Consider the following 11,567-nt stretch of genomic DNA (forward strand, 5'->3'; position numbering starts at 1 on the left):
ATATTATTTCTTTGCCCGCAGCGCATGTTATAGGTGTCCGCGGAAAAAAATAAGTCCTTGATATGTAGACGTTTGACTGAAATACAAAATCTTCTTCCAAAGAAGTATATAAGATATATTTTTCTTTCATATGTCTATCATAAACGAGATGCTATAGTCTCTGGTCAAAACTATGTGCGTAGGAATATGTTGAATCTATTTGAGAGACAGAACCCACGTGGGTAACACGCGTGGCGTTGTGTGGTCGCCATCTTCCGACTGTTTGACAGCCACAATATAGAATATCTGTTGCTTTGGTTCAGAGTTTTTACCCAAAGATGAGTGACGATGAAAGGGATATCGACATCGAAAGTGATGTGAGTATGTTTTAGCATATGACAAATAAACAGAACTGACTCAAGTTACAAGAATAATGGTAAATATTGTGAACTTCTGGGCGTGTTTTCGTTTCAGGAAGAGGAGGACGAAATGGGCTTGGACGGAAATCAGTCAAATGTTACACAGTTTATGAGCCAGGTAAGACAGATGTCAATAACTTACGTGATTGTGACCAAGAATTAAATTCTGGGGCCAATTATGAGAGAGTAGAAATGAGATACAAGGACAATATGTGGACAGTGTCAGAACATGTCACGTGACGTAAACATTAACATGTGGGGGATTTTTGTCTTCTGTTGAAGTAGGATCTGTTGCTTGGTTTTCATTTTTAAATCAGAAAAAAAAAGAAAAAGAAATTGGTGGTGATCCTAAGAAGTCCTGATTTATTAAGGTATACCATTGATTTTGTACAAGTAAAAGACAAATTACTGGCACTTATGCCAATTTTTTTCCAGGCTGAAAAGCGTGCCCACCACAATGCTTTGGAAAGGAAAAGGAGAGATCATATAAAAGAAAGTTTTCACAGTTTACGAGATTCTATACCATCACTTCAAGGAGAGAAGGTAATTTATTTCCAGTGTTAATAGAGCATTGTATTATGTATTAATAACATTATGAAGAGTTAGAAATTGAGAACATGCATATTGTATGGCTAAAACCTTATACTGATCATTGCCAGAATTATTTTGCAGGTAGCAAGATCACAGATTCTGAAGAAAGCTTCTGAATATATCCAGTTCATGCGAAGAAAAAATAATACACATCATCAAGATTTAGAAGATCTGAAAAGACAAAATTCTGTTTTGGATCAACAAGGTAATACTTATCACTGTAGCTTGCTTTATTATAAGGGACTCCAATGTATCAGATAAACTTCTAATCCTTGTTTGATTTTTGCTGCCCAGGGGGGATTTCATATATAAACATAAAATGATTACTTGAATAATGTATCAATTAATAGAGGGAATTTGTGTTTTCAGTGCGAGCCCTAGAAAAAGCAAAGACAACAGGGACTTTTGCCAGTCAGTCCTCTTCAGGATTAGAGTCAGAAACTGTTCTTAATTCAAACGAAAGACGTGGGTCTGGTTCAGAAAGTTCTGAATCAGATCTGGGACCAGGGAAGAGGAAAAAATTGAAAACTTCAACATAGCAAAGATTTCAACTTATTTTTACTCAATATTGGTAATTTTTTTGATTGGTGTGTCCAGGAAGCTGTTAAAACCATCTTACATATGATATAGTTATAATGTTGTGAAAAAAAGTAGTAGAAGGTGTCCTAATTTTTGTGCCATTTAGTTTTTAGTAAAATCTAAAATCCATTGTTACTGTATTGACCTTTTTCTTTGTAAATCAAATGTATTTGGAGTTTTGGTATCATCTACCATTAGAAGAGTTATTACATAGAAGCCAGATCAAATTTGCTATGAAAATTTCGTAACTTTTTGGCCGTAACAGAACTGTTAAGAATAGTCATTTATTCATTTATGGCAAAATTTTCTTAAAATCAGTAAATGAGCAAGATTGAAACTAAGGCCAAGCATTTTGAATATTTTGGTGTGAAAATTATAGCATTGTAACTGGTACTTTGGTTTTAATGAGTGTATGTTCTCAGACAGTGTTACAGTGTACCCCTAAGGTTAACTTGGGGAAACTGACAAAGAGGGGTGAGCAATATTGGTACACTAATGTATTTTATTGACTTCAGAGCCCAAAGAAACACTGCATTCAATAAATTCATTGAATGTATTAACTATGAATGCAGTCCAGATTTTTGAAATAGCATGATTAAATGTTTTTCAAAGGCTTTTTGACTTGGCAATGTGCTGAAATTGTATAAATTCTTGTCTGGAAAAATGAGGAAGTTAAGATCATAAACAGAGTTCTATTCTGATATTGCTGCATAGAATTAAGAAAATATAAAGGGGTTTATTCTCAGGTGGGAAATGTTTCAGCACAAAGATAATATGTGTAACTGCTGGTAAAGGAGTTTTCTGGTGACTGAGTAATATGTCAGTTAGTATTATGCTGTGGCTGGGGTATCCTTTAAACTTGTTTGTTCAAAATTACAAGTCTGGTTATTTGTGCAAGTTGAACACAGGGACGAAAAATTAAAAAACCAGTGTTTCACCACCTGTACAATGACCTCGTAACATTTTGTGTACTCTTTCTAACAAAATATACTTTGTGGTGTTTTAAATGACGAAATTCTAAATAACTTTTGCACATTATAACCAGTGCCATCACTCACACAAGAATCCACTTTCTTTTTCCCTCTTAACATCCAGTCTTGATTTTAGCATATGTACTTAAGCAGAAGAGTAATGGATAAGTCAAACTCATGAATGTGTTCAAATAATTTTTCAATAAAATCTGGACAAAAGTTATTTTGAGTTGTGGTTATAGCCAAGACCTGAGTTTTTTACACTATGTTTGTATCATGATAATGAATAAAGTAGTCTTAAACTGTTTGTTCTTTTTGGTCAATCTTCTGATATAATGAACAAGCATTTTGTTTCTATTATTTGCTTTGTATTTATGTTTTTATGTTTCAAAAGATGTTAATGAATACAGTCAGTTTTATACAAGGTGTACTCTGCCCTAAAAATAATGGTCACGCATGGACCTGTCGTGACAGCAGGATCCAGTAGATGTCACTGCCAGCATTACAGATGAGTCACCTGCTGGATATTGTTGGTCACCTCTAAGGGTCCTGCCACAAAATTGATGACAACTGGAAACTCTGTCCATCCAACAGGATACTTGTTTGTTTACTATAAAGAAGTCGAAATCGCCCCCTTTGTAAAGCCCACATAATGAGCATTTCAGTGAATATTGGGTGCATTCCTAAGTACTACAAAACCAATGTTATGAAAGGAAAGTGATGACTTGATTAAAATTTCTTGGTGAAAGAAAATCTAATGTTTCTCTTAGTCTTACATGATAAGAGCATTTCAGAATTAAAAGTGTACTGGGGAAAATCATGAAACCAACAGAACTCACTGGACTCAAAGGGCTCTGGACTTTAAATAACTTTAATCATGACCCTTTTTAGGACAGATAATCAAAATGTCATAAACAAATCCGAATGGTATTTAGATTTTATTTGACCAGACTTGGAAGGTTAGACAACATTTCTGCCATGATATTCCAAGCCAAACCCTTAGTATCATTTCCAATATCTATGTCACTGATCTACTTACACAAGGGAGCTTAAAGCTATAACTGAACATCACTTAAAACATAAGTAGCATGCTACAAGACAATGGCACACCAGATACAGATTAGATCTGCAGTAAAGTAACAGCTGGACACTCACTAGGCCTAGTTCAATATTTATGATGTTCATAACACTGGCAGACTTCAAATTATTGATACTCTCCCATGACCTTTGGGTATTATACACATAGAAATAAAACACCATTTTGAAAAATGTAAACACAAAAAGACCTCAGAATACCATACTTTACTGAACTCTTACTGAAACAATAAAATACATTTCACTGCTAAATGTAACATCATGAGGTATCTTTTTAAAAGACCAAAATTGCACTTCAAACATTCAGATACATCATTTCGTTTTTCACTAACAACAAGCTCTTTTCCAACTAGTTGGAATCTGGATATATAGGATAACGCTATCCTTCCTTTTTTCCTGACAGAAGTTTTGTTCTGCCTGTTACTTTATTGACAGAGAACAGTGGTCTCAACATGCGGCCTCTTACCATGCAGATGTTGTTGAATCAAGTTGTTTTTTAAAAGCACTGTACAATCGATAAAGAACAACCATAATGGAACAATTCCATTTTGTTAAAATGTCAGGTTCAATCATATCAGGTCAATTTCAGTGAGGATCTTTACATCTTTGTTTTCTCTGCCAAACCCATTCAAAACATACTCTATGGGAATTATTAAAATCCCAACAACAAAAAATAAGGAAGTTCAGTAAGGTCAGTAAAATCAAAGTAAAACAAGATGTCTCTGGCTTTAAACCATGTTGCAGGTGATATACTTGATATACATCACTTTTATTTCTGGTACAAGATACAAATCTTCCAAGAAAAAGATTAACCCATAACACTGGCCTTGCTGACCTGTCCTGTGTCTCGTCCATTGCTGCATTCCATCGTAAATCCAGTATTGAATTATCTTTTCTCTTCTGTACTATAACACTACTGCCTGAATCAGAACATACACTCTTTGAGCCAAATGTTTAGGTAAAGGTTAATTACTTTAGAGTCACACACTGTCTGTGTTGGGAACAGGAAGTTTGTTGAAATGCTGAGTTGCCTTCACTGCAGCCTCTGTGCTTATATTAAAAACTGGATGCACTGGTTTCTGAAGAAAAGGTGATATAAAATAAATAAAGCTGGAATCTTGGTTGGCTCAGAAGAGCAAATTACAGAAACTACAGTACATCTTAAAACAAAATGTACTAACTCCATGTTGAGATAAAATACATAAAATAACATTGTACCATTACATTAAAATGGAATTATGAAAAAATATTCAAATCCATTAATGTTTAAAACACTTAATTGTAGAACTTACCAACTTGCAAATTAAATTAAATAAACATTTCTGAATTCAAAGTACTATAATATAATAAAATGAATTTATGGATAAATGTTGGGATGGATGTTTCAATGCAGGAATTAATTGTAAAACTTACCAATTCATTATTGTTTTGATTCCCTACGACGACACTGTGCCCTATGGGGCCTGCTGCGAAGTGCTGCGCCACTGAGAGCCCACTGAGGCAGTAACAGGAATGGTAATAATCTCTTGGTCTGGAAACAAACAAGAAAGTCAATCGTTGGCTTTAACTTGCTGTAACCATCTTCACTGCTAGAAAAGTGTTCAATTAAAAAACCTGAACAGACACTTAACAAAGGTTGCCCTGCTTCAGTCTACATAGGAAGTACAAATTCTGCTGTATAACAACATTGGGGCCATTTAGGTTAGATGATCCAAGTAATAACTGATTCACCAACTAAATTTAGCTGACCACACTTCAAAAGCAATGGTCTCCCCACCTCCACATGCGCCATTAAATGGATTAAATCTCAGCTCCGATGTTTGACTGATAGGCCCCTGCAGCAATGGTGCGTGTGGAGGCAGGGACACCATCATGGAATTAGAGACATCCCTTTTAAAGTGGGGTTGGCTTTATTCAGTCGGCAGATCAATTAGTACTGAGATCATCTATTCTGAATGTCAATTAGTACTGAGATCAACTATTCTGAATGTCAATTAGTACTCAGATCATCTATTCTGAATGTCAATTAGTACTGAGATCAACTATTCTGAATGGCCACATTGTCCATCTCTACTCACTTTCCAGGTTTGTCTAGAAGTCCTCCAGCTGGGTGCTGGCAGCATGTTAACACATATTCTTGGAGTGCCTCTGTCAATATGAAATATACACTGATTGATTGGCATAAATATGAGTTAAAGGTCTCTTATTTAACTTTTTACACATTAATGTCACTTTTTAAAGTATTATCATCTGTTGAATCAAAGCAATTTGTTATATATTAATGATGCTGAAAGTATTTTTGTTTACAAAAAACTTTCAAGTACACTTATGATACAGGTGTGCATCAACAAGTGGTTGTAAGTGTTACTTAATGTGTAGAAAATAACCCACCTTGCTGAAATAGCCACTTCTCTGCACTAAGTGATACATCCCCTAAAATACAACCAAATCTGAACTAAGTCACTGAACTAAATCATAAGTATTGGTTCTAAGATTTGAATAAATAAAAGAAAAGAAAAAACAAGGTCAGTAGGAGGGCCTACATATCAGTTATACTTAATTTTACAACAACCCTGATAAACATACACCACAAGGAAATACAGTGAGATATTTGTTTTCATTTAATAACATGTCTAATTGTCTTGCCCCAACAATATTCCAGTACATATAAAATACATACTGTCCATGGAAAGCACCATATGGATCAGAGGGAACGCTCCACCCTGCCAGAAGTACATATAAAATACATACTGTCCATGGAAAGCACCATATGGATCATAGGAAAAGCTCCACCCTGCCAGAAGTACATATAAAATACATACTGTCCATGGAAAGCACCATATGGATCAGAGGGAACGCTCCACCCTGCCAGAAGTACATATAAAATACATACTGTCCATGGAAAGCACCATATGGATCAGAGGAAACACTCCACCCTGCCAGAAGTACATATAAAATACATACTTTTCATGGAAAGCACCATATGGATCAGAGGGAACGCTCCACCCTGCCAGAAGTACATATAAAATACATACTGTCCATGGAAAGCACCATATGGATCAAAGGAAATGCTCCACCCTGCCAGAAGGAGTAACAACCATCAACTAGTTTATTTGTGCGTCCCTGGAAGCCGCCTTCAAACCCCATCTGTCTGTTTACAGTCCACCTCTGAAAGTTTGGAAATAACGCTGGTTATAATTAATTTACTGAGCATTAAATTCCACTGCTGTGTAAATGACCCTACAATAAAATTTATTACATGTTCAGGAAATCCACTGAGATGCAGGATTAATTTAGTCAACAGTTTAAACAGAATTAATCAACGCCTAACAACTACTTCATCAAAGCTTCAAACTAAGCTACAAACATTTAATAATTAAAATTATTTCCACTCCTCTTAAATTGTGGTATTGTCCAGGTTTAAAGTCTTAGGAGTAATAGCCAAATACTTTTTATCTCTGTAAATTATCATAACTTGTTCAGTTTTAATGCATCTTGTTTTAATGTTTTAAAGATATCCTTCAAAAATGCTATACACAATCTCCTCTTTTAAACAATAACTTTACAACTCATTCTATCTGAGTGGATTCAACAGTTTCAGAATCAAATACATACCAACAAAGAGTGGATTCAAAAGTGTCAGAACAAAATACATACCAACAAAGAGTGGATTCAAAAGTGTCAGAACAAAATACATACCAACAAAGAGTGGATTCAAAAGTGTCAGAACAAAATACACACCAACAAAGAGTGGATTCAAAAGTGTCAGAATCAAATACATACCAACAAAGAGTGGATTCAAAAGTGTCAGAACAAAATACATACCAACAAAGAGTGGATTCAACAGTGTCAGAACTAAATACATACCAACAAAGACTTGATGTCACACAGCTTTTCATGGCCAAGTAAAATCAAAGCTCCCAGTCCACAGAATGAATACCCTCCATGTGCTTCCATACCAGGACAACCTCCAAATCCTCCCTCATAGGTCTGACAGCTGAACACAGTGAAAGAAATATCACCAGAAAGTGAACATCTGATTTGTTTCATGAATCTGATCCTCAGTTTACTTTACTTCCACGAAAGAAGTAAATGTATTTAGGTCAGTCCTCTTACAACACACACTGTCAATGCAGTATCATTACAAAGATTGTATAATCACATTAATATAAAAAGAAAACAACTTAATTTTTATATGTTGCTAAAATATTAAAATAACATATTTTCTGTAATATACATTTGAACAAACCATTATGGAGTACCAGCTGAATTAAGATAGTACAGATTATTTGGGGAGAAGGCAACTGCTTACCTTACTATCCATTCAGGAGTTTTATCAAACATGCTCTCTGTCATGACATTGGTCAGTCTAGCAGCACTGGCAGCACAGTAAGCACCCCTAGAAATACAGTCTACAATTTGACAATATTCAGGGCATAACAGAAGGATTTTGTAGAAAAATAAACTAAGTGCTACTGATATCAATTGTATGGTGAAAAATTGATCATCATATAAAAAACTTTTGAATTTAATTAACAACAAAAACATTTTAACATTCAAGATCACGCATAAAATTGCAAATCATATACAACTCAGCACAAAAAATAAGCATCTTCACCTTTTGAACACTACTGGACTTTACTACTGGTAGAATTAGAAAACATCAAAAACAGAACAAAAGTTTCAAGAACAGACATGAAAACTAAGGATCAATATTTCCAATGATAGATAACGAGTGCTGTATTTGTGCCAGTGTAACTAACCTCTTATATTAAAGGGAGGGTATATGACATTACCTTATATCAACTTCACCGCCCAAGTGCATCTTGAAGCCACCATCTGGTGTGTGCATTCTTTTGAGATATTGTTGTAATTTTTCCCTATAAATGTAAAACAGAAAATTTAAAATAATATCTTAATACTGACAATGTATTCATTCTCAATACAGAAACATATTAATATATTTTGTCAGGACTGTCATGCTACAAAAAGTTTGAAATAGCACCAAATAATCTTCTAACTTAATTGATGAGCTATCACTCCCCACTACCTGGCAATAACATCATATGCCTCCTCAGTGTATTTGCCTAGTATTGACAATGCATTGACTGCTGCATATGTGGGGGCCAGGTGAGGTTCCTGCAGGGGTCCCCCTAAAAATAGGAATAATAATAATATTATATATTAAAACCTACCTTTTTAAGCCATATTATTATTATTATTATTATTATTATTATATTACCAAGTTTAATCATTTTAATCACTTAATAAATCCATTCTTATTAGGCCTAAATTCATCTTTCCGGAAATTCAAATAACTTTCAGGTATCATTTCCTTAACATAAATCAAGAAAATTCAATTTGTCAACATTAAGCTTTAATGATTCATTTCTGCACGAGGACCAAAATTTTGTTTTGTTATGTTAGTTGAATGCGTTCTGATTCAAGGTGACAATAATTACTGCCGTTACCTCCAAATCCACCAGTAGGACTTTGACATTTCCCTAAAAAATTAGCAATCCTGAAATGAGAAAAATATTTCTATAATTAATATCATTGATTTTTGCAAAAAAATTTGTCAATAGTTGTGAAAAGAAAAATTTATCTATCTAGTCAAAAAAAATCTACATATTTGACATTACCCCATTAAACATCAAATACAGTTACTTTATGAAATCACTTACTTTAAAGCTTTATCATCAGATATAAATACACCCAGTAGGTCTAAGCTGTGAAGTATCCAGTAACTTACTTTAAAGCTTTATCATCAGATATAACTACACCCAGTAGGTCCAAGCTGTGAAGTATCCAGTAACTTACTTTAAAGCTTTATCATCAGATATAACTACACCCAGTAGGTCCAAGCTGTGAAGTATCCAGTAACAGAGCCAAGGACGACTTGCGTCTAAACACTGACAAAAAAAAGAAAATAAATAAATAAAAATAAAAACTTGATTACTGCAACTTTACACAGCTTTGCCACAACAAATTTCTTTTTAAAAATGCAGATACAGGCTCTGACCTTGACTAAAAGGGAAGAAAGAGATGGATGATGTTATATATTGAGGCTGCCTACTTTTGATATCCTCATATTTATTTCTGATTTAATCTGTGTCAAAAATGAAAGGATGTGTGTTGGCTGTTATCTTTCATAGATACCAAAATAAAACATATTAAAATTATTCCTTGCAAAATACCATTTAACTATATTAAGGTCCATATCAACATAGACTGACGTCAATATCTAGCTGAAAGTATACAATATTTTAAAAAAACTTTGTATATTGTACTGTACAGAAATAAATATTACCCTAAAAGTAATATTAATTAAAGAAAAATAGATGCTTACTTCATATGATTCTGATAAACTTTCTAAGCCTTTCATTAAAAATTTGACATGCATGTCTTTTTGTAAGACTGGCTGCCTGAAAAGAAAAAAACAATAAAATGCATTCATATGGTTATTTTATTGTGTTTTTTCATTTCCTCTCAACCTTTTTTTTTTTTAAACAAACCTTGCTACTTATCTCATTTTGTAATAAATATTAATTCTAATGTATGTCAGACATTTTTGTTACTTATGCTATTTTCACTTTTTTTGAAAAAGCTAACAGAACTATTTATGACAAAATCATTATATGAAGATTCAATTGATACATTCATGACTGTACAAAGTTGACAGTTTCACTAACAGGCCTGTAGCCAGGGGGGGTTCGGTGGTTCGAAAGAACCGCCCCTTTTGCTGGGAAAGGTCCACTCTGGGTAAAATTTGATCTAGGTACATGAGGAGGTTTTTATGGGAAAAGGTCCACTTTTTCAGAAAAAGAACCCCCCTTTTGTAATTGCTGGCTACAGGCCTGAGTCTAGTGTTATTCATGTAGATCATTTAGGAAGAAAGAACAAATATTTTTATGATAGACATGTTAAAACCTTACTCTGGATATGATTCAGCAATGTTTTTAAACCTCTTAAAGCATTTAGCAACATCTTCTTCTACTTGGCACTGGAAGAAATGAAAGGTATAATGCTGAAGATCCAGTTAATGATAATGGATTTCTTACAGTGACAATTTGAAGCGAAAAAGTCTTCATCCAAAAATGCCCATTTGGGCTGATTATTACATGTATTGTAAGTAAAGCTTAACTTTGGGAAAAATGTTAAATGGATGGTGTGTGCGTGTGTGCGTGTGTGTGCTTGTATGTGTGCTTGTGTGTGTGCAAATGCTTTATTTGTAGCCTAATTAGTATAAAGACTACTGTAGTAGTTTTTATAATGATAGTATAGATTTTTCTAGTAGTTTTATAATAAGCAGTTTCAAGTTACTACGCACTACACAAATAAAGAGTCTATTTTCAATGGTTTAGATTACCTGTTCCTCCGAAGACAAAGTAGCGTTATTATCATTACTATATCGCTCCTTTTCAAAGTTGTCCCGCATAAATCGTAAATTGTTTGTTTCAGCCATCCTAAGGCATGCAGCCACAAATGTGTTGTATAGTGCCAAATCCAAGTTGAAGTCATACTCCAAGAGGCCGCTAGGCGTCTCACGAGTCAGAAGTGCCATTTCAGGCCAGCGATAGGCAAACTAGCCAGTAACATCAGATTCTAGCATTGCTTTATAAATCTGGTAGAAGGCGGGTCATTGTCATCCGTATATTTAATACTTAATACATATTGAATACATTGTTTTCTTTCTTCTTGTTGGAGAGGAATTTATTTATTTATTATTTTTTTTGGAGGGGGGGGGGGGGGGGAGGGGGGCTATAGCTGGGGTCAATGGTAACCAAACCTGGATCTTTAGTGTAAAACTTCACTTTATCTCTTATACCCTTATAGAAAATACAGTCAATGCCATACTTCACATGTTGTAAAATGGGAAATGAAACTTTAATAAAATAAAATATATGTCTGCATTTTTAATTTTTCAAATATC

General features: G+C 34.2%; 2 protein-coding genes and 1 long non-coding RNA gene across 4 annotated transcripts in view; 2 read left to right on the forward strand and 1 right to left on the reverse strand.

Moving 5' to 3' along the window:
* LOC147759281 (uncharacterized) overlaps window positions 1-11,567 on the forward strand; it is a 108,902-nt gene that overhangs the window by 4,807 nt on the left and 92,528 nt on the right. The gene's annotated exons all lie outside the window — the stretch shown is intronic.
* Window positions 166-2,846, forward strand: LOC147759282 (protein max-like). The gene is made up of 5 exons (XM_086998423.1): window positions 166-356; window positions 454-516; window positions 834-941; window positions 1,071-1,194; window positions 1,359-2,846. Exons 1-5 carry the CDS (start codon window positions 318-320, stop codon window positions 1,526-1,528), a joined length of 504 nt encoding a protein of 167 aa, XP_086854549.1. The 5' UTR covers window positions 166-317; the 3' UTR covers window positions 1,529-2,846.
* LOC106156335 (protein farnesyltransferase subunit beta) lies at window positions 3,465-11,213 on the reverse strand. 2 transcript variants are annotated; one of them, XM_086998408.1, is made up of 14 exons: window positions 11,004-11,213; window positions 10,570-10,637; window positions 9,984-10,059; window positions 9,455-9,546; window positions 9,106-9,155; window positions 8,685-8,787; window positions 8,431-8,514; window positions 7,947-8,033; window positions 7,502-7,631; window positions 6,670-6,802; window positions 6,026-6,067; window positions 5,713-5,782; window positions 5,048-5,165; window positions 3,465-4,713 (listed from the first exon to the last, which is right to left on the reverse strand). In XM_086998408.1, exons 1-14 carry the CDS (start codon window positions 11,196-11,198, stop codon window positions 4,615-4,617), a joined length of 1,347 nt encoding a protein of 448 aa, XP_086854534.1. In that variant the 5' UTR covers window positions 11,199-11,213; the 3' UTR covers window positions 3,465-4,614. The 2 variants fall into 2 exon arrangements, with proteins under 2 accessions (XP_086854534.1, XP_086854535.1); XM_086998409.1 differs by having other exon boundaries at window positions 5,048-5,223.

Source organism: Lingula anatina, unplaced genomic scaffold, assembly GCF_051362555.1.
Source record: "Lingula anatina isolate TDL-2025a unplaced genomic scaffold, LinAna3.0 unanchor82, whole genome shotgun sequence".
In the NCBI taxonomy this organism is placed as follows: Eukaryota; Metazoa; Brachiopoda; class Lingulata; order Lingulida; family Lingulidae; genus Lingula; species Lingula anatina.